The 18,949-nt window shown below is 39.6% G+C and overlaps 1 protein-coding gene across 3 annotated transcripts in view; it reads right to left on the bottom strand.

The window, feature by feature from the left end:
- The window catches only part of LOC145998403 (NFX1-type zinc finger-containing protein 1-like), a 155,738-nt gene that overhangs the window by 23,934 nt on the left and 112,855 nt on the right, over positions 1–18,949 (bottom strand). For all 3 annotated transcript variants that reach the window (XM_083134816.1, XM_083134811.1, XM_083134822.1), the window contains exon 10: positions 7,918–8,192. In XM_083134816.1, the coding sequence (XP_082990942.1) occupies positions 7,918–8,192 (275 nt within the window). The remainder of the gene's footprint in view (positions 1–7,917; positions 8,193–18,949) is intronic.

Here is an 18,949-nt window from a genome sequence, read left to right as displayed (position 1 = left end):
ACAAGGGAAAGGTGCTCTTCAAGCAATATATCCCAAAGAAGCACAAGCGATTTGGCATAAAGCTGTACTTGCTTTGTGATGCTTTGCGATATACTGTTGGTTTGTTAGTTTACCTTGGAAAAGACAGAGCTAGACAGACACCAACCGTGACAGCCAGCCAGCCATGCCCTGGTCATGGAACTAAGTAAGAGAGTACAAGGAATTGGTCATACAATTTTTATGGACAATTACTTTACCTCTCCCGAACTTTTTGATGATCTCGCAACAAAGGGCACCCAATGTTGCGGGACTATCAATAAGAATCGGCGTTCCATGCCCAATGACTTGAAGACGGGCAAAACCAAACGTGGTGACCTGACAGCTCTACGTTGGCGCGACAAACGTGACGTCCTTGTGTTGACAAATTTCCACCCCCCCCCCTCCCCCACAAGGAAACTTCACTGACAACCACGGCAACCCGTTGAAGCCCCACATCATAATAGACTACAACAAACATATGGGTTACGTGGATAAGGCAGACAGAATGACATGTACATACCTGACTGACAGAAGGATGATAAAGTGGATCAACAAACTGTTTTTCTATCTCCTGAACCAAAGTATCCTCAATGCACATATCCTCCTCAACCAGGTCTCCCGGAGTCGCAGACATAGAGACTTCCGGATAGCTTTGTACAAAGAGCTGGTTTAGCGGGGATTTATGGAGCAGGCTGGTCCTTCTAGACCTTTGCTTGCTGATCATCCACCTCCCCAGATGGTAAGATTGGAAGCTTCTGCTAACAAACATTGGCCTAGAAAGACTAGTAACCGCATGAGATGCAAAGTGTGTTATAAGAAAAAAGTTCACCACCAGTCATACATTCAGTGCGAGGAGTGTAGAGTGCACCTGTGCCTTGATCCCTGTTTCAAGGAGTTCCACACGACACAATAGATGGTGAGTTCCTATTTATATAACCCTAATTATTTTCCTGTGTTATATCTAACTAACTACCTCTCGATCATGTCTCTTTTTCGAACGGTTTGAAAAATTTTGTAAACCACCATAGTATTTTAGTCATTGCATTGTTCCACATATTGCGACTTATTTCATTTTGTATGGCAGCTAGGAACATGAAACAAGTTTCATTCTGTTGCAAAAGGTCCATTCGACGAAAAAAAGGCAAAAGTTCGGGTTTTCTTACCAAAATAGCAGGAGAAGAGGGGGCAAACTCCATATTTTTATGTTTTTTTCAATGACATTTGGGGGATGCCGCCCTCGCCCATAACCCCTACCCCCCGCCCACAGTTGGGGCTTCCAAATTTTACATGGTTGCATGCGCTGATGTTCTAGCTGCAAAACAAAAGTTATCCGAAGTAAATTGGTCCCATAGTGTCAGAGTTATAACAATTTTATGAGTAATATGCAAATTGGCTATTTTTTGTAAAAAAACAGAGATTTACATTTTGGCTCATTATTCAAATTGTATTGCACCCACAAACATGACACAAGTTTCATTCTGTTGCAAAAGGTCCATTCGTTGAAAAAAGGCAAAAGTTCGGGTTTTCTTAAAAAAAATTACTGGAGAAGAGGGGGCAAATTCCACATTTTTATGTTTTATTTCATTGACATTCGGGCGATGCAAACCCCACCCATAACCCTCGCATGGTTGGGGCTTCAAATTTTACAAGGTTGCACATGCGCTGATGTTCTAGCTGCAAAACAAAAGTTATCCAAAGTAGATTGGTCTCCTAGTGCCAGAGTTATTACGATTTTTCTCCATTAAGTATACAAATTTAAATTTCGTGCTAAAAAGCCTCGGCAACACTGGGCTTACTTTCGTCAGACCCGCGCGGCGTACTAAAAGTTAAATTAATCAATACTATTTAACGTATTTATTTCCTTTAATAGTGAGTAACACAAACAAATCTACAATATGTTAATGAAAATAGTAATGGACAATTTGAATTTGAAACTGATTTTTTTGGGTGCATCAGCACTTGAAGGCTATTTTGCACCCGTCATGATATACAGGATCCAGCCCCTTATCTTACCTAAATTAACTGTAATGTAGTTTACTAAAATATTAAAACAGACTTTGGTTAAAAGCTGAGGCACATATGGACAAAACTAGTGTGCTGCAATGAGCATTTTTCACTCGAGCGGCAAATAGTTTGCACGGGTAATGCTGGATGGCACACACAATTGACAGTTGATCCACTTGAGCGAAAAATTACCACACGAATGAAATACATTCAAACTCTCGAACCCTATTAGTAAACGTATTTCCGTAATTTGTCTATGATATTGGGCCCTCAAATATGGATCGTATTCTTATTGGATTGGGTGTGTATTACTCACAATATAAAATATTAAAAAAAATATTTCTATTAAGGACACAATAAAAATATCACATAAAAGCTATTTTACTTACGTATTTGTGAGTCTACTCCTTGAGTTGGCTATGTTTCGGGGAAGCGACTGCCCCCTTCTTCAGGCGTTCTTTAAGCATGCAATACTGCCCCAAGATAATAGTATGAGCTTTGACGTTCTTAATTTATACCCCAGTGTTCCAAGAAATAAGGCAGCAGATTGTCTCCACCATTGGCTTATGGAAAAAGGTGTGGATGTTGTAACCTCATGGGATTTGTAAGATGGGCACAGTTAGTTACAGGGTACAACTATTTTAGTTTCAATAATAACATTTATTTACAGAGGGAAGGGTTAGCCATGAGGAATCCAGTTTCTGGGATCATTTCCAGTCTCTTTCTGCACTACATAGAAAGAGCAGCCTTGAATCAAATGGAAAATTAAATAAAGTTCTTTGGAAGGTATGTAGATGACATATTGGTAATAGGGGAAGAGAAAGGGCTAGAAAGATTATTTAACATCCTAGGCGAACAAGAAGACCGTATTAAATATACTAAAGAAGAAATGCATAATGGGGAAATTAGCTTTTTAGACCTAAAGATTGTTAATGAAAATAGCAAAATTAAAACTGGGGTATTCCACAAAGCACTTGCGGGAGAAATCTACATTAAAAAAGAATCAAAACGTGCAGGGAGAACAAAGAAAAATGTTTATCTGAATTTCTACATAAGAGCGAATAGATTGTGTAACCAGAAAGACACTTTGGCTTAAGAAGAAGAATGGATTTTTGAACATTGGCAAAAAGAATGGATATAACAATAATGAAATTAGGAAAATAAGAAAGAATGCCTACAAATTTTGCGAAAGGGAAAAAAGAGTAACATCTAAAGATGGGAAAATTGCAGTCAAAGAAAATGAAGCAGGGGAAGAAAACAAGAAACCTAAGTTCATAGGAATTCCTTACCTTAAAGATGTCTCAGAAAAAAATGAAAAAGTCTTAAAGGATTATAATATTAAAAGTGGAATGAAGCCCCTGAGAAATATTGAAAAGCACTTTTCAGAATATAAGAGGGCTGAAAAGGAAAAAGACGAAGATGCGAAAGGAGTGTACAGTATTAAATGTAACTGCGATAAGGAATACATCAGACAGATGGGGAGAAGCATGAAAATTCGATGGAAAGAACACGACAAAGACATCAAAGACAGGAATCCCAAAACTGAGCATGTCCTTGAAAACTCCCATAAAATCAAAGAAAAAGTTGTTATTAGAAGGGAAAATCACGCTATCAAAAGAAATGTGTATGAAGTAGCTAACATATGTAATGATAGGGACAATAAACTCAATCGGGAAGATGGAAATCTTGACGAAATTTGAATAAACCTATTTAAAAAATGGGAAAAAGGCCAAAAGAGGGAAGAAATAGGATTTCAGGTTACCCCGGAAGTGATTAGTGCCGTGCAGGAAGTGTGTAAATTTGACCCGGAAATAACGTAGTTAGAACAGAGGTGGAGACATGCTGTAGGGATATACACTGTGCTTCCTGCATTTCACACGGAACATCAGCTGATCAACACGCAGATGGGAGAGAGCACAGTTCCTGGATTTTTAACTTGTTTTTACTGCTTTTAATTAATTTTAAGGGAATTTATAGTGAACATGACAAGTTTTAAGGAAATGCAGGGTGAAAGGGATATAGTTTTTTCTGATATCTTTTCCCCAACCTTTCCTTGTATGATACAACGATGCGGCATGGCAGTATTGCATGCTTAAAGAACGCCTGAAGAAGGGGGCAGTCGCTTCCCCGAAACGTAGCTAACTCAAGGAGTAGACTCACAAATACATACGTAAAATAGCTTTTATATGATATTTTTATTGTCTGCTTAATAGAAATATTTTTTTAAAATATGGATCATGAAGTGAAATACGAAGTCAAATTAAAAAATAAGTGAACATAATCATCGTCTCCATGTTAAAATGCAGTTTTGTGTATCTTACCGAGATATGTGAAAATGAAATAGATGATTATGGGCTGAAACTACCAAGACTGACATTTTATGTTTCTACGATTATTGTCACATTGAAACGATGTTCGATTGAATGCTATAACTGCATTTTATTATTTCGCAGAATAATATTAGCCATTTCGGTATGTGAACAATGTTGTACACATACTTCTTGCACTGTGATACAATATTTGTAATTGCTGTCAGCAGTCCGTCAGCAAGTGTATCCATTTTACGTTTCGGTCTGTAGATATTGCATACTTTCATACGTGCTGTATTTGAGTCTTACATAATATACAAAATTATTATTTAGAATTGTAATTACATAGAGTGGTTTCCTTCCATGTATGGGCTTCAGGTTGACAGTGCTGCTTATTAGGCTTATTAGCCAATCATTCCACTACCGAGTGTGTTATGATCGAGTATAGCACGCTCGAGCGTGGGAGATTCGAACGAGTTTGAGCGAGCGAAAGTGATCTGATGCAGTACTCTAGACAAAACACAGATGCCAGTGTCTCGTTAGTCTGCACAATGCAGTCCAGGGTGTACTTTGTGGAAGTGAGGTTGACAATTGGGCATAGGTACTATGTGGAAATATAGCCCCTTACACCCCTAATGGACAATTCACGGAGCAATATTTACGCATCCCACTGTACAACAGAGTTATTTAGTTTCAGAATGCATTTCTTGAGACCTTTGTATCCAACTTTACTGAATCTCTCTAAGAGTGATACTTCCTGAAATAGTTTCGTAAATGTATCAATTGTTAACTTATGTAACAATATTCTGCAATGCACTTTTAAGAGTTGACAGCTGCAGTGAATGTGTAGAGCATCTGACTACCACATTGGGAGACCTGGGTTTGATTCTCAGCGTGAATGATCTTACGTGCAAATCTTTCTGACCAAGTCCTGCATAAAGCAGCTCTGGAGATTGTCCCGTCAGTAATCAAGGGGTACTGGGTAGAGCAAGAATGGTTAATTTGATTTGACTATTGTTAGCCTCAATTTTGTGCCACTTTTGATGAATCTAGGCAATGAGGATGAGTGTTGATATGATGAAATTGATGAAGAGACACTCGCAAAGAACATCAATGCCCAAGCCGGGATTTGAGCCTGGGACTCATGGCATCATAGCATGCTGTGCTAACCACTCATCCAAAGAGGTCAGCAAATTCACGTAGGTGTAGAATGCTACCCTCCAGCCCCTATATGTCTTCCTGCCTTGGTACAATGCACGAATGGTAATTAAACGTGAACATGTCATGTATATTTTGAACTGCTATATCTGCTGATATAACAATTAGTCTAATGTTATGCTAAAGCTAACTAGGTGAATATGTCCACCAAATTTATGTTACATTTCTTGCTCCACATGGAGGAATCTGAGCTACTGACCATTTGATTTTTTTTATTTGATTTGTTGCTTTAAGTCCACTTTATGCACAGAAAGTCTAATCGGGACTGGACCTACAGTTTAAAGTGGAATCCGAACCACTATGTGCCTCCACCAACTACTCACCATGCTTTATGCATTAATCTTAATGTGCAAAATGCAATTATATACAGTGCGTTTCTCTGTCCCTTGTGTGCCCGACGGCAGCCCGCTTCCAGCTGCTCAGACGGCAACACCCGTCAAATCGCGTGTGATATCTCCGCTATGGAAACCGCTAGCTTCAAAATGACTTCAAGTTCTCAGAATTACAGTTACAATAACATTCAAAATAAGCACATTAATTGTCACGGGGGATGTTGGAAATGTTGTCTTCATGCATCCACACATTTCTAGTATGGTTTTAGGAAATTTCGCGTAACTTTGGTAACAAGTGCTAAAAGGGCACTTTAGTTTCCTAACAGCTGCCAGAAAGGCAACTGAAAGACACAGCTTTGCACATAACCTGTGAATTTATTTCTTAACTCCATTCCATTTCAGTAACTTCGCGATCTCAGTTTCATCGTATTTTTAAAATGGTTACGTGTTACAAGTGTTCTTGTGATTTTCTATTGTTTTGTAAAGTGTTTGTTAAGTGTTTAGTCTTCCAAGTGTTATTTGTGTTTTGCTATAGTTTTATTAATGGCACATACGTACACATTACAACAAAAAAAATTATGTACGATTCGTATGTGATTACAAATTCTTGCAGGGACATTCGTAGACAATTTTCAACAGAATTCTCAGGTGTATCTGTTCCACACAGAAATACCGTGCGAAAACTTGTGAATAAATTCAGGGAAAAGCTAGAGCTGACCACGAAGTTGATTAGCATATAGGATTTGTAGTGATTCATGTCATAGGTTCGATCCCCACCATTGGCTAAAAGAACCTTGTTGGCCTTAAGATAAGAGAAGTGTTCTATTGAAACATACTGTTAGAATAAGCCTAAGTAGAAGCACTAGGACATGGATAATGTCCAATTAACATGGCATGTTAATGCTTCATCGGTCGCACCTGGAAAAGTAACATGATCAGTGTTACTGTGAGATACAAGTATGGCTTTACTAACATATACATGATTTACTTTTTAATTTTCACCTTATTTTATTTTAGTACTATATATAATGGTTCTTAAGCACCTTAAAAATATTTCTTTAGCACTACATATGCTCTTTATTGTCACCTTACAAACATTTATTTGTATTTATTTGTATGCAACACTCTGGCGTTCATCGCAATCGTCATCACATTCAAGTTCAGACCTGAATTACCTTCTCTTACCTCTGCATTAACATTATGACTGATGATATCGATCGTATTCATTGCATTCACCATCACTGATACAGAGCATGAAATGAAGGAGTTCAGCATTTTTTGGATCCTAACAGTAAATTCTACAACCTGAATGAAATCAGTTGCTCTGTTATCTCAGAGATACAAACAGCCTACTAAGCCCAGACACGAAGGGGCACCAGGAGGAGGCTGTGGTCATCTGTATTCAGACAAGGGGTGAAGAAGCCACTGAGAAGCTAAAACCTGCAAGCCTAATTGTTTGCAACAAAATAAACAATTTTAGTCGCATGTATCTCACAGATACGTAAGCAATGGAGGATTAATAAAGAACCACTTTCATTCATTCAGAGAATTGTTAAATAACTTCCTGATGAGAGAGAAGTTCTAACGTGAACAACCACCAAAAATATCCCAGTTTGTATTTATATCCACGTCCATGATCTCTAGCTCCATAGCACCAATCAATATGTGTTCCTTGTATTGTCAAACATTGTGTTTTAACGGCACAATAAGTGTCACCTTACAAGAACTGCTTTAATGTGAAAAAAGGATATTGTGTAGTCTGAAACGGTACCAATGTACCAGCCAATACCAGCAGTAACAGTTGGATTTTATTTACTGATACCAGCTCATAGGCAAACTCCATGGGGCTTGGGGGGGGGCTTCAGCCCCCCCCCCAAAGTTAACGATGTGGGGCAGAGACCCCCAAATTATTTTGCTTAAGAGGATTTAATGTATTATTTAATTCTCTTGTAAAGTTTACTCTTGCCTAATAAGAAAATAGCATTTAAATTTTTAGGTAACACAAAATATGATTAATAAGGTTAAAAATGTCCTACCTGTATCCTGAGGAATATCCACCAACATGCGTTGCAATTCCTTCTCCTTTTCTTCAATTCTACGCATCTCACCAAATATTTTCCTCTTGATTTTGTGCAAGTCTGAATATCCAGTTTTGATTATATTTCCGTAACGGAAGTTTCTGGTGATAATGGTATTACATTTTGGGCATCTTTTCATTGTTATTTCTTGGTCCCCTTCCCCAGTCTGTTGCAACCATTGTTCAAGTCCATTTGCTTCTATTGTATGTTCACAGTCTTCTAGGTACACAAATCTGTTAAAAAAATCAGATACATCATATAAAATATTAAATAGCAATAAGAAGTCAAATACTTTGCTCTCAAGTTTGAATATGTAGACAGACTAATATTAAATTTTTGCAATTATCAGATAAAATAAGGAGCCGCAGTGGTCCAGTTGGTAGGGCATAAGACTGCAACATGGGAGACACGGGTTCAATTCCTGGGGTGGGTGATCTAAGGTTGGAATTTTTCTGGCCTTGTCCAAGCTGCTCTGGGGCTCACCCAGCCTCAAATCAATGGGTAACTGGGGGGGGGGGGCAACCCTGGGGTGGGGGGGGGGTGAGGGCAGTCTGAGTGTGGTGCTGATTACATCACCTCATGGCCAAGATAAAGAATGTTGGGACCCACATCCCCTAAATGTGCCTTCATGGTATGGTGCTACATGCACGGGAAACTTTACCTTTACCTCTTTACCAGATAAAATATATCAATAACTGGTACTTTACCGATTCATTACAAAATTGCGAAATGTCCTATAAACAAGCATATTTGGGGCAGACACTTGTAAGGTGGTATAGAAGGGTGCAATATTTAACCCTCATTTGCAGGAGACCACAGATTGCAGGGACTCAACAATGGTCCTACAGTCATTGTAAATAATGTAAAGTGAGGGACTATTACTGGCAACAGTGCACCGATTCAGGTGCAAAGCATTTGTTGTTTCAGTCGCCTCTACAACAAAATTTATGCAAGAGAGGGAAAAAATATGAGTTTCATATGGTATGCTTGCAACACATGTGAATTATTCACGTTACAGGGCTTTAGATGGGGTTAGATGTTCATATTGTAGACTGTAGGGCAAGAGTGATGTCAACACGATCTTTGCTCAGTATGATACACATCAGTTCCAACTTGGCAGGAGGATTGCATCAACTCAGGTCTCCTTTTTAGTAACACTCTTCATCAACTGTAATTGTGTAGTGAACTGTATCAACCTGGAGCCAATAGAGTGGAACCAAAGTTTCTGTAATCCCTCGTATCTATCCTGTGCATCATTAAAAAAGTGTGGACCAAGACTTCGGCCATTTCTGTAATGGTATACCTATCTCCTGTTGACCACGTGAGTTATCCCTCCTTTTTCTTGCTTTCCAAGCTGTTTCGTTCACCACGCAAACTTGAACTTCCAGATGTTAGGCTTTCATGCGAGAGCAGGGAGCGAAGAGGCATGGTTCAGTGAAAGGTGGGGGAGGAGGCAGGGTACAGCTTGCATTTGTCGCACCTTCCTTGACGGACAGGAAGGAAAAACAGCACTTCTTGCATTCCCGGTAAAGATACAATGGGCTGATTCTTCTGCTTCAGGATCAGACAACAAGCGCACTGTTGCCAAACCGATTCTCGCTAAATAGTGCCTGCCATAGAATTTGGACAACGAAAGTTCGCCCTCCCCATTCCGAGTGGAAAATTGACAGGACTCGATCATCATTCGCTTCTTTGTCCACACAACTTCCTAGTTGACGGGAATGAAAAAGAAAAGTGAGAAGGGTGTTTGTTTGTGAAAAGTTTTCCTTTCTTCTTGTCTGCAGCAGTGGAATAGAAAAAAAAATTAGAAGGGTTTGCCAACCTCCATCCGATACTGAATAAGACCTGCACTTCTGTAATGGGAAGCCGTTTAGATTCCTACGGAAATAAGATTGGATCTAGTCAATTTCCCTGTAAATTATTTTTAATCTAAAGTTTTTCACGAATGCTAATGTCATTTGATCATCAGAATGAAGATGAAGCTAACTTGATTCTTTTTTCTATGGGTAGATGAGCGATATTTTACTCACTGACGGAAAAGACTGCCCCAAGCATGGTGCCGATTACGTTACCTCCAAATTGGCAGAGATCGAAGACTATGTGGGGATACCATAGGGGAGTTTGCTTTCTCATGCCCCCTATGGTATCATCACTAGTGTTGTAATTACTGAAAAGTGCCAAGCATTGCTGCCCCGATTTTCTTGCTCGTGTGGAAGTGAGCCCCCTTACACGAGTCATCTTAACCAATTAACATAAAGGTGAAAAGCAATGTCTCGTCTCTTTTCCTCTGACGTCTAAAATTACGCAGTTGCTCTTGAACCTGAATACACGCATTCAACGAACATAGCGTGCTGCAAGTAAAAAAGAAAAAAAGACTTGAGCCAGTTTCTCATTCTTTAATGCCATGCCTCGGAAATCTTGCTCCTATGTCTGAAGCATTGACATGACAACATGGGAGTGTGTCAAGCAGTGACCCTTCCTCCCCCCTCCCCCCATTCCTTTCTGCAACTTGGCCGGGCGGGAATGAGCCCACTTCTGATAAGATGGCATTCAGCTCCACCATCTGTCCGTCTCCCCCTTAACCTCCTGCCATTACAAACTGGTCGGAGGGGTGTCTGCGAGCAGCGGGCAGCTGGCAATTGGCGCCAATGTTTCGTCTCCTGGCTCCAGAGTTATGACTCATTCAGTATGGAGGGAAGAAAAATGGCAGTGTTTTGAATCTCGTCTCAGACGGTTGTTTTGCTTTGACGATTAGAAACACGAGCAGCAGACAAAATGCGAAAGTTAAAAAAAAGGACGAGATCATTTTATTTTTCTTGTTCTGCCTTCTGATAAAGGCCTTGAACACACAGAGCAGTGCAGGAAGGAAATGCACATGATGCTAAGAATGATATAATCGCCGTTGAACATTCATGTGCTGAAAATAAATCACGCAATATTAAAACGTTGACAAAAAATGTTATTTACAGGGTGGAAGGGGTGTTTGGCCTCCACAAGACTTCTAAATCCAATACTAAATCATCGATTAATATGGATGTAAATAACATTTAGTGGCATGCCCAAGAAGGGCATGATGGGGTCATAAACCCCCCCCCCCTGCCCTTGGCCAGTATTTCTGGAAAAAAAAAAAAGGAGAACGTCATAGGTAGGGAAAGATGGCAAAGTGAGGGCTGACTACTATAAAAAGTATATGTAACGCCATCACCCCTTTCGAAAATCCTGCATCCATCACAAAGATAAATTCTTGTGATGTCTAAAAATGCGTAAGTTTGACAAAGCTTGTTTTGTTCACTTCATGCTGTTGGGCTGATCGGGACTGGATACATACATATACAGCTCAAAGTGGAATCTGAACAATTCTGTATGTCTTCAGGACACTTTGATTACAGTATATAAAGATGATTGGCAGCCAGCAATACATGATCACCTACCCCTCCAATTACCCGGGACTTCTAAAAATAGCAACTAATTACCAGTTTACAGAGTAAATGGAGATCCCACACAATCAAATGCATAAACGGAACCTAATAGGCGGCATTTAGAAGCAGTCATCCACCGTTCCTACCCTACGAAAGTGGTCCCGTTAATCCGTCACTGACTTTCACAGTAGGTCCTGCTTTTTTTCTTAGAAATTCATAATCATACTTCTATCCTGTTGTTAAACAATTTTGGACATAATATAGCCCTAAAGAGTTGATTGTGTAGTCATTTCTTACTGACACTTGAGTATCACCCCTCCCACATGCTTTCCTGCTTTTTAAGTTTCCCACATTTTATGTTTTTTATTTACGGGCCCCTGAAAAATGTAAAATCGAGGTTTGACTGTAATAATAATAATAATAATAACTCCAAGCAGAGATCGATTGTTTCCTATTTTTGAAACAACCCTCTGATACAATACTGGAACGTAAGAGAACTGTACCACACTCTCCTAAATGAAGAACCTCAAATTAGAAACATTGTGCCACTTTTACTCCCTATGAACATGTTATTACTCATCTTACCCTTCATTCATTTCACAATCTTACCCCCAATACCCAGTCTGCATGCAAAGTCCTCCCACCTGCTAGGGAAATACATCATTAGTACAAAGGATAAACCATGCAACACTGATATATTTATGAGTCGAATGTTGTGAAAGGCAACAACGTCGTAAATTAAAAGGTTTATTACACAATATTACCAGTGTAAAACAATTAAAGAAAGTCAACCTGACCAACTTCAGTGGTCTTATTATGCACACGCGAGTTTAGCATAATGGTTGTCATTTAACGATACAAACTGGTATAGAGATTTTCTCACATAAACAGTGTAAGCATAAAAGGCTTAAACTCCAGCATTCTGTTACTGTTTAACAAATGTGTATAATTTAAAGAAAATATTAAAATAATGTTCTTATGCAATATTCGTCTACATTATTTTTTACAACAAATAATTTGTACTCGGATAAGTTTATTTCAAGAGTAACTTCTCTACTTCTTCGTACGTTGACAAAAAGATATCCACTTCCAGAAATGAGACAGCGACGAAATGCAGCATGTGGTGTTTATGTGGCAATTTCACATATTATACTTAAATGACATCATCATCTTGTCATGCACTGCTATTTTAGCAGACACCAAACTATAAGATTCTATGTGTGTATTGTTTAACGTTATGAATCAAAGATTATGTTGTAGCATGCTTAACGGCTACGTGTGGAGGAAATTCACTATAGCAGCCAGTTAGATACACTTGATTTCAATGGGTTGCATTGTAGAAAACGTAAACAGTACGTGACATCCGCCTTCAAACAAACATTCACATCATCTATACTTTTACCATGATAGACTGGATACTACTACATTTAGTTTCGCTTCAGATCGATGAATATGGATCGATACTTCCTCTCGATACTCCAAACACTGTAGTCCTTCGCCAAAAGCATTTACGTGATGTACCTTCCTCTTGGGAATCTGTACAGTCACCCATCCATTCAGGATCAACTCAACGGGAAATCATCTACTAACAATCTGCAATGTGTCGTAATCAACCCCTGCACACACATGCATCAGTTCTTTAACCCATTCGCATCATATGACGAGCAGGACTCTCATGAACCTGTTATGGCACATAAGTCGTATGACGAGCTCAGCTCACAATGTAACACTGCTTGATAGAAATGCACGTAGTTCAGTGTGTAGCTCATAGATGTCACTTGTATTCATTCTAAAACGAAGTCCAGATATGTGATGTTTGAAATTCCCTCAGTTTGGCGCCACTCAATGTGTTTGTGTGAAGAAAAAAAATGTTTCTTTATCCTATGCCGCTCTCCTCAGCTGCCATTATGGCATCAAAACAATCGTTTGTTGGTGATGAAGAGGGACTTAGAAATCTTCTACACAGTGTTTTAGATAGTTGTTCGGAGGACAGTGATGTGTGTGATGATGGAACAGGAGTCTGAAGTCAGTTTTGGTGCTACATCTAATAATTCTGATGGTGAAAGTAGTGGAGAATGTGACGTGAATAGTTGTGAATTGCCCGGCCCTTCATCAAAACGTGTTCGTGCTACAACACAGAAAACACAGAGCGACTGGAGTTGGGCAAAAACTGATAATAATCCTGTTGTCTACTTATTTAGTTCATATGTTGGTGTTTGTGAAGACTTGTTGCAGAAATATGAGACAGAGTTGCCAAATGAACTTTCAATATTTTTGGAATACATGGAACCTTTATTTGAGAATATTGCCAACAAGACAAATACTTACACAAGAAAACAATTGAACAATCCCATCAGAAAAAGTATCACACTTCAGAAGATGAAATAAAGACATATTTTGCATTAGTTATTCTCATGTCCCAGATGAGAAAATCAAATATTCAGTTGTTATTGATTTAGTTTATTTTACTTCGCGTTTTGTGCCTCTTGGCTAATTTGCGAAGATGGGGATGAGTGATGAAATTGATGAATGGACAGTCACAAACAACCAAGCCTGAGCGGGATTCGAACCCGGGACCCTTGCATCGCAGCCCGATGTGCTAACCACTCGGCCACAGGGTTTGTCAAATATTCAGTTGTACTGGAGCAAAAATAGGTGTATTGACATGCCCATTTTTCAGGAAACAATGAGTACGGAGAGGTTCAAACTAATTTCACGATTCTTACATTTCACCGATGATGCTGAATAAAATGACAAAGTAAAAAAAAATAGGCCTATAATACAACACTTTTCTGCCAAATTTTCTGAGTTACATTTTCCCTTCTCAGGACATAGCTCTCGATGAAAGTCTCATGAAATTCAGGGGTCGTCTTTCGTATGTACAGTGCAATAGGTCTAAACGTTCAAGTTTGGAATCAAATTTTAAAAAAATTGTAAATACAATTCAGGCTATTGCCTGTACTTCAAAATTTATGTGGGTTATGATGTGACAGATCCAAGTCTTCCAGCAAGTACCAATGTAGTATTCAACATGTGTGAACCATTGTTATGCTGAGGTCACACACTGTTTTTGGATAATGCGTATTCTTCTCCTGATCTATTTATAAGACTGACTGATAGGCAGACAAATGTAATCGGAACTGTTAGATACAATAGAAAAGATATGCTTCCTGATATCAATAATACTAAATTGAAACGTGGGGAGCATGAAGTATGGTCTGCCAAGAATATCTTGTGTGTGAAGCGTAGAGATAACAAGGATGTTTATTTTCTTTCCACTACACACAAATCAGCTGACATCACAGCCCCAGGCAAGTTGAGAAGGAAAAAGGGTCAAACACCAAGAGAAGAGGTCAAAAAACCCAAGTGTGCCCTTGAATACCAGAAAGGGATGGGAGGTGTTGATTTGCAAGACCTTGTTTCCCATCATGAGAAGGACAGTGAAGGGTATAGAAAGATATTTTTCTACCTTCTAGATATGTGTCTTTTCAATTCCTTCAATGTGTACCACAAAATTACTTCAAAGAAGACAGGCTACAGTCAAGGGCGCCGACTTGTCAAAATTATTGGGGGTGCTCTGATCACTGAAATAAATGAATGATGACTCACTCCCTCTCTTTTCTAAAATATAAAAAATACGCCTTCGTATAGCAGTTTTTAATCAGCTATTACATTCCTCATGCAAATGAAATGTAACATGAAAAACGTTTAGAAAATGTTTCAAAGTCTCTTTATGTCTATTGTGTCTGCTCATTTGTTTTTTAGATAACAATTAACATTTTTATTGAAAAGTATGTATTTACATTAAGAGACCAACCTAAAAGTTTTATGCCAACCTCGGTGGTCGAGCGTGTTGGGTGGTACTCAACCCGCTTTGATCCAGAGGTCTCGGGTTCGAGTCCCGGCGAGGGCATGGGCGTGTTTTAATGTCCGCAACAGACATGTGATGGGTTGCAAATAACCCATAAAATAAACAATATTTACAATATTTAACAGTTTTATTTAATTATTTACATAAATGCTAACACAAATCGCAGGAAAATGGTTTTACTTTTTTGTTCTTGCTACAATATTTTACTTTTTAAATTTAATTTTGCAATAATAAAAACAAATAGCATGTACACTAAGATATAAATTGACATACACAACAAAAACATATGAACATGATCTAAAAATAAAGCAAAAGTTGCTCTAGGCAGTGGGTTATTTTTTATGAACTCATTAACGAGCGGTCTCAGGTCCAAATTATCAAGCACAGTTTGATGTATGTGAAGTACCGCTAAGCTGCTTAGTCTCTTCTACCTTATTGTAGATCTCAAATATGTCTTTAGTCGTCTAATAACACTGAATGACCTTTCGGCTGTGGCTGTCGTCACTGGCACAGTGCGGAGGAGCATCATGAATTTGGCTCCTGGAGGGTGCTGTCTTCCAAAAGAATCTTCCTTATGTCACGCATGGTAGTTAGAACAACTTTCTTCTGTTTGTCGATATCACCAAGCATGGACATGTGTAAGGAGAGCCTATCGGCATCCAAATCTTGGCGAAAGAATTCTCGCGTTTGCTGAAACTTTGTTGTGCAACTGTTCACAGCTGAGATGCATTCTTTCTCTACGGCTGTTACTTTTTGTAGTCCTGTAGATTCATGTCCTTGTTTAACACATGATTTTGCTGTGTCACACACGTCAGTGTATATTGATTTATAATACTATTTTGGAGTGTAGAACTTGTGATGTTTGGCAGCATCAGGATTTTCAAGTCTCTTAGGGACCTGACGTTGCCGGGGCAATTCTGGCTCAACGAGGCTCGGTTTGCCCTCCGTGCATTTCAGCCAGAACTGCTCAAAACACATTCGCTTTTCTTGAAAGATGTCAGTCAAGTATTTTAGTTTTGATTCTACTTCTGTAGAACCAATGCATTGAGACTGAATCTTACAGTTTACCTCTTCTACAAGGCGCATCCAGAAAGTAAGTTTCCCTATTTTTTTAAAAAAAAAACAACAGCACAGTTTCAGGAAACCATTTATTGGCAACAGATACAGCAAAGGTTCAGCTATTTTTCAACATAGCAACCACCAGAATTGAGACACTTGTCGTATTGTGGTATCAACTTTTGGATCCCACTGTCGTAGAACTCTGCCGCCTGTGAATGGAACCAGCGTGTGACAGACGTCTTCAGCTCTTCGTCGTTGCCAAAATGCTCACCGGAGGACAGGAATTTCTTGAGGTGCAAGAAAACGTGAAAATCGCTGGGAGCCAGATCAGGACTGTAAGGTGGATGATCAAACAACTCCCAGCCAAATTCCGTCAAAACAGCTGCTGTGCGCCGAGCCGTATGTGGACGAGCATTGTCATGGAGGAGCACAACATCTGCAGTAAGCATGCCACGCCTCTTGTTTTGAATGGCACGTCGCAATTTCCTTAGTGTTTCACAGTAAAGGTCAGGGTTCACCGTTTCACCTCTGGGGAGGAAGTCAATGAACAAAATGCCCTTCCTGTCCCAAAACACGGTGCACATCACTTTCTGTACCGACAGCGTCTGTTTGAATTTCTTCTTGACCGGAGATCCACTATGCCGCCAATGCATTGACTGCTGCTTGGTTTCCGGGGTGAAGTGCGAAATCCACGTCTCATCGTCCGTGACGATCCTGTCGAGGAAATCATCGCCGTCATCATGGTACCATTGCAGGAATGTCAGTGCTGCTCCTGAACGTTTCATTTTGTGTTCGGGTGCCGACACCAGCGACGCACCATCTGCTTACTCATAATGTTCGGCCCATAGACCTCACAGAGCTGACGATGAAAGTCAATTGGCGCAATGCTTTGTGCATTCAGGAACTTTATCACCGACCGAACCTCGCATGCGGCGGGAGAAGGAATACGAGCTTCCATTTCGGACCACTGCTGCCTCGCTACTGGCATTCGGCGGGAGAAGGAATACGAGCTTCCACTTCGGACCACTGCTGCCTCGCTACTGGCGCCGGGCGGGATCTGTCCGCCTGGCATATGATTGATACGTCTTAGCTCTGCTGCGCATGCGCAATTTACACGGCTCATTATGTTTACTTTCACGGGAAAAAAATAGGGAAACTTACTTTCTGGATGCGCCTCGTATTTAACCCATCACATGGCAGTAGAGGGAGAGAAAGAAAATGTCTTGAAGTGAAGCATTGTCTCCAGATATCCAGCACATTTTAATGTTGCGTCAGTAGAATCCTCTTCAGAAAAATTCTCAAGAAAATTGAAGTTTTCATAGTTCCTTAAGATCTGTTGCATACTGGAGGCTCTCAACGTCCACCGACGAGGGAAAAGTGGTCGCAGTCCAGTATGGCCAGCCTTCTCATTCACATCAATATTATTCCTAAATATTTGCATTATTTTAGGGGATTCCCAAACAGTCTTTAACAAGTCGTTGGCTAAATTCATTATGTCTCTGATTAATATATGTATAATAGTAAATAATAATTATATACATACTTAGTATATAGTTATAAGTTATGTGTTTTGCTGTTTCCGGTCATAGCCCCCCAAAGTTGATGGTTTATCGGTCTCAGCCCCCACCCCCCCAAAGTTGATGGTATAGAACATTTCAAATGTGTATTTAAAGTTAAGTTCATGTGGCAAAATTCAGAGTAAACTTTACAAGTGAAGAAAAATAATACATTAGATCCTCTTAAGCAAAATTATTGGGGGGCTCTGCCCCCACATCATTAACATTGGGGGGGCTCGAGCCCCCCTAAGCCCCATGGAGTCGGCGCCTATGGCTACAGTGAATTCAGAATCAGCATTGAAAAGCAGCTCTTGTAGAATGTACATTTGCATTGTACGCTCTTCGAGGTCGACCTTCAGCCAGCAACACCCCCATGAGACTGCAAGCAAAAGCATGGGCCCACTTTCCAATGCATATTCCCCATACAGAGAAAAAAAAACCAAATGTAACCAGAAGGTGTTGTGTGCTACAGTAGGGGTAAAAGGAGCGAAAGTGTTTGGCAGTGCAAAACGTGTGGTGTTGATCTTCATTTAGAAGAATGTTTTGAGGTTTACCTCACTCAACAATCCTATTAGGAATAACAAGTTGGTAAGATCATGCTTTCAATACCATGAATGAAACATTTTAACTAACTAACTAACTCTCTAGCCTTCTTAAACCCGAAGGTTCATGGCTGCAGCAACACAGGCCTTCCATCTGTCCCTATCTTGAGCAAGATCTATACACTCTTTTCAATCCCTACCGATTTCCTTCAAATCCATCTCAACGTTTACCCTCCATCTTCGTCTTGGCCTTCTTACCATCAGGTTTCCCAACAAGAATCCTGTAAACTCCTCTTTCCTCTCCCATTCGTGCCACATGGCCTGCCCACCTAAGTCTTCTTGATTTAATTATTCTAATAATATCTGGACATGAGTACAAATTATGTAGTTCTAAATTATGTAACCTTCTCCACTCACCTGTCTCCTCATCCCTTTTAGGTCCAAATATGAAATGAAACATTTTAAAAAAGTAAAAATAATAATCAGTTGATTTTATATGATTTTATGTAGGTAATTTATTTTTGCACTCCAAACTGCTGCACT

The sequence above is a fragment of the Lepisma saccharinum genome, chromosome 1 (genome assembly GCF_977018435.1).
Source record: "Lepisma saccharinum chromosome 1, izLepSacc3.1, whole genome shotgun sequence".
NCBI lineage: Eukaryota > Metazoa > Arthropoda > Insecta > Zygentoma > Lepismatidae > Lepisma > Lepisma saccharinum.
Note: the sequence above shows the minus strand (reverse complement) of the source record. Positions and strands in the feature narration are given on the sequence as shown.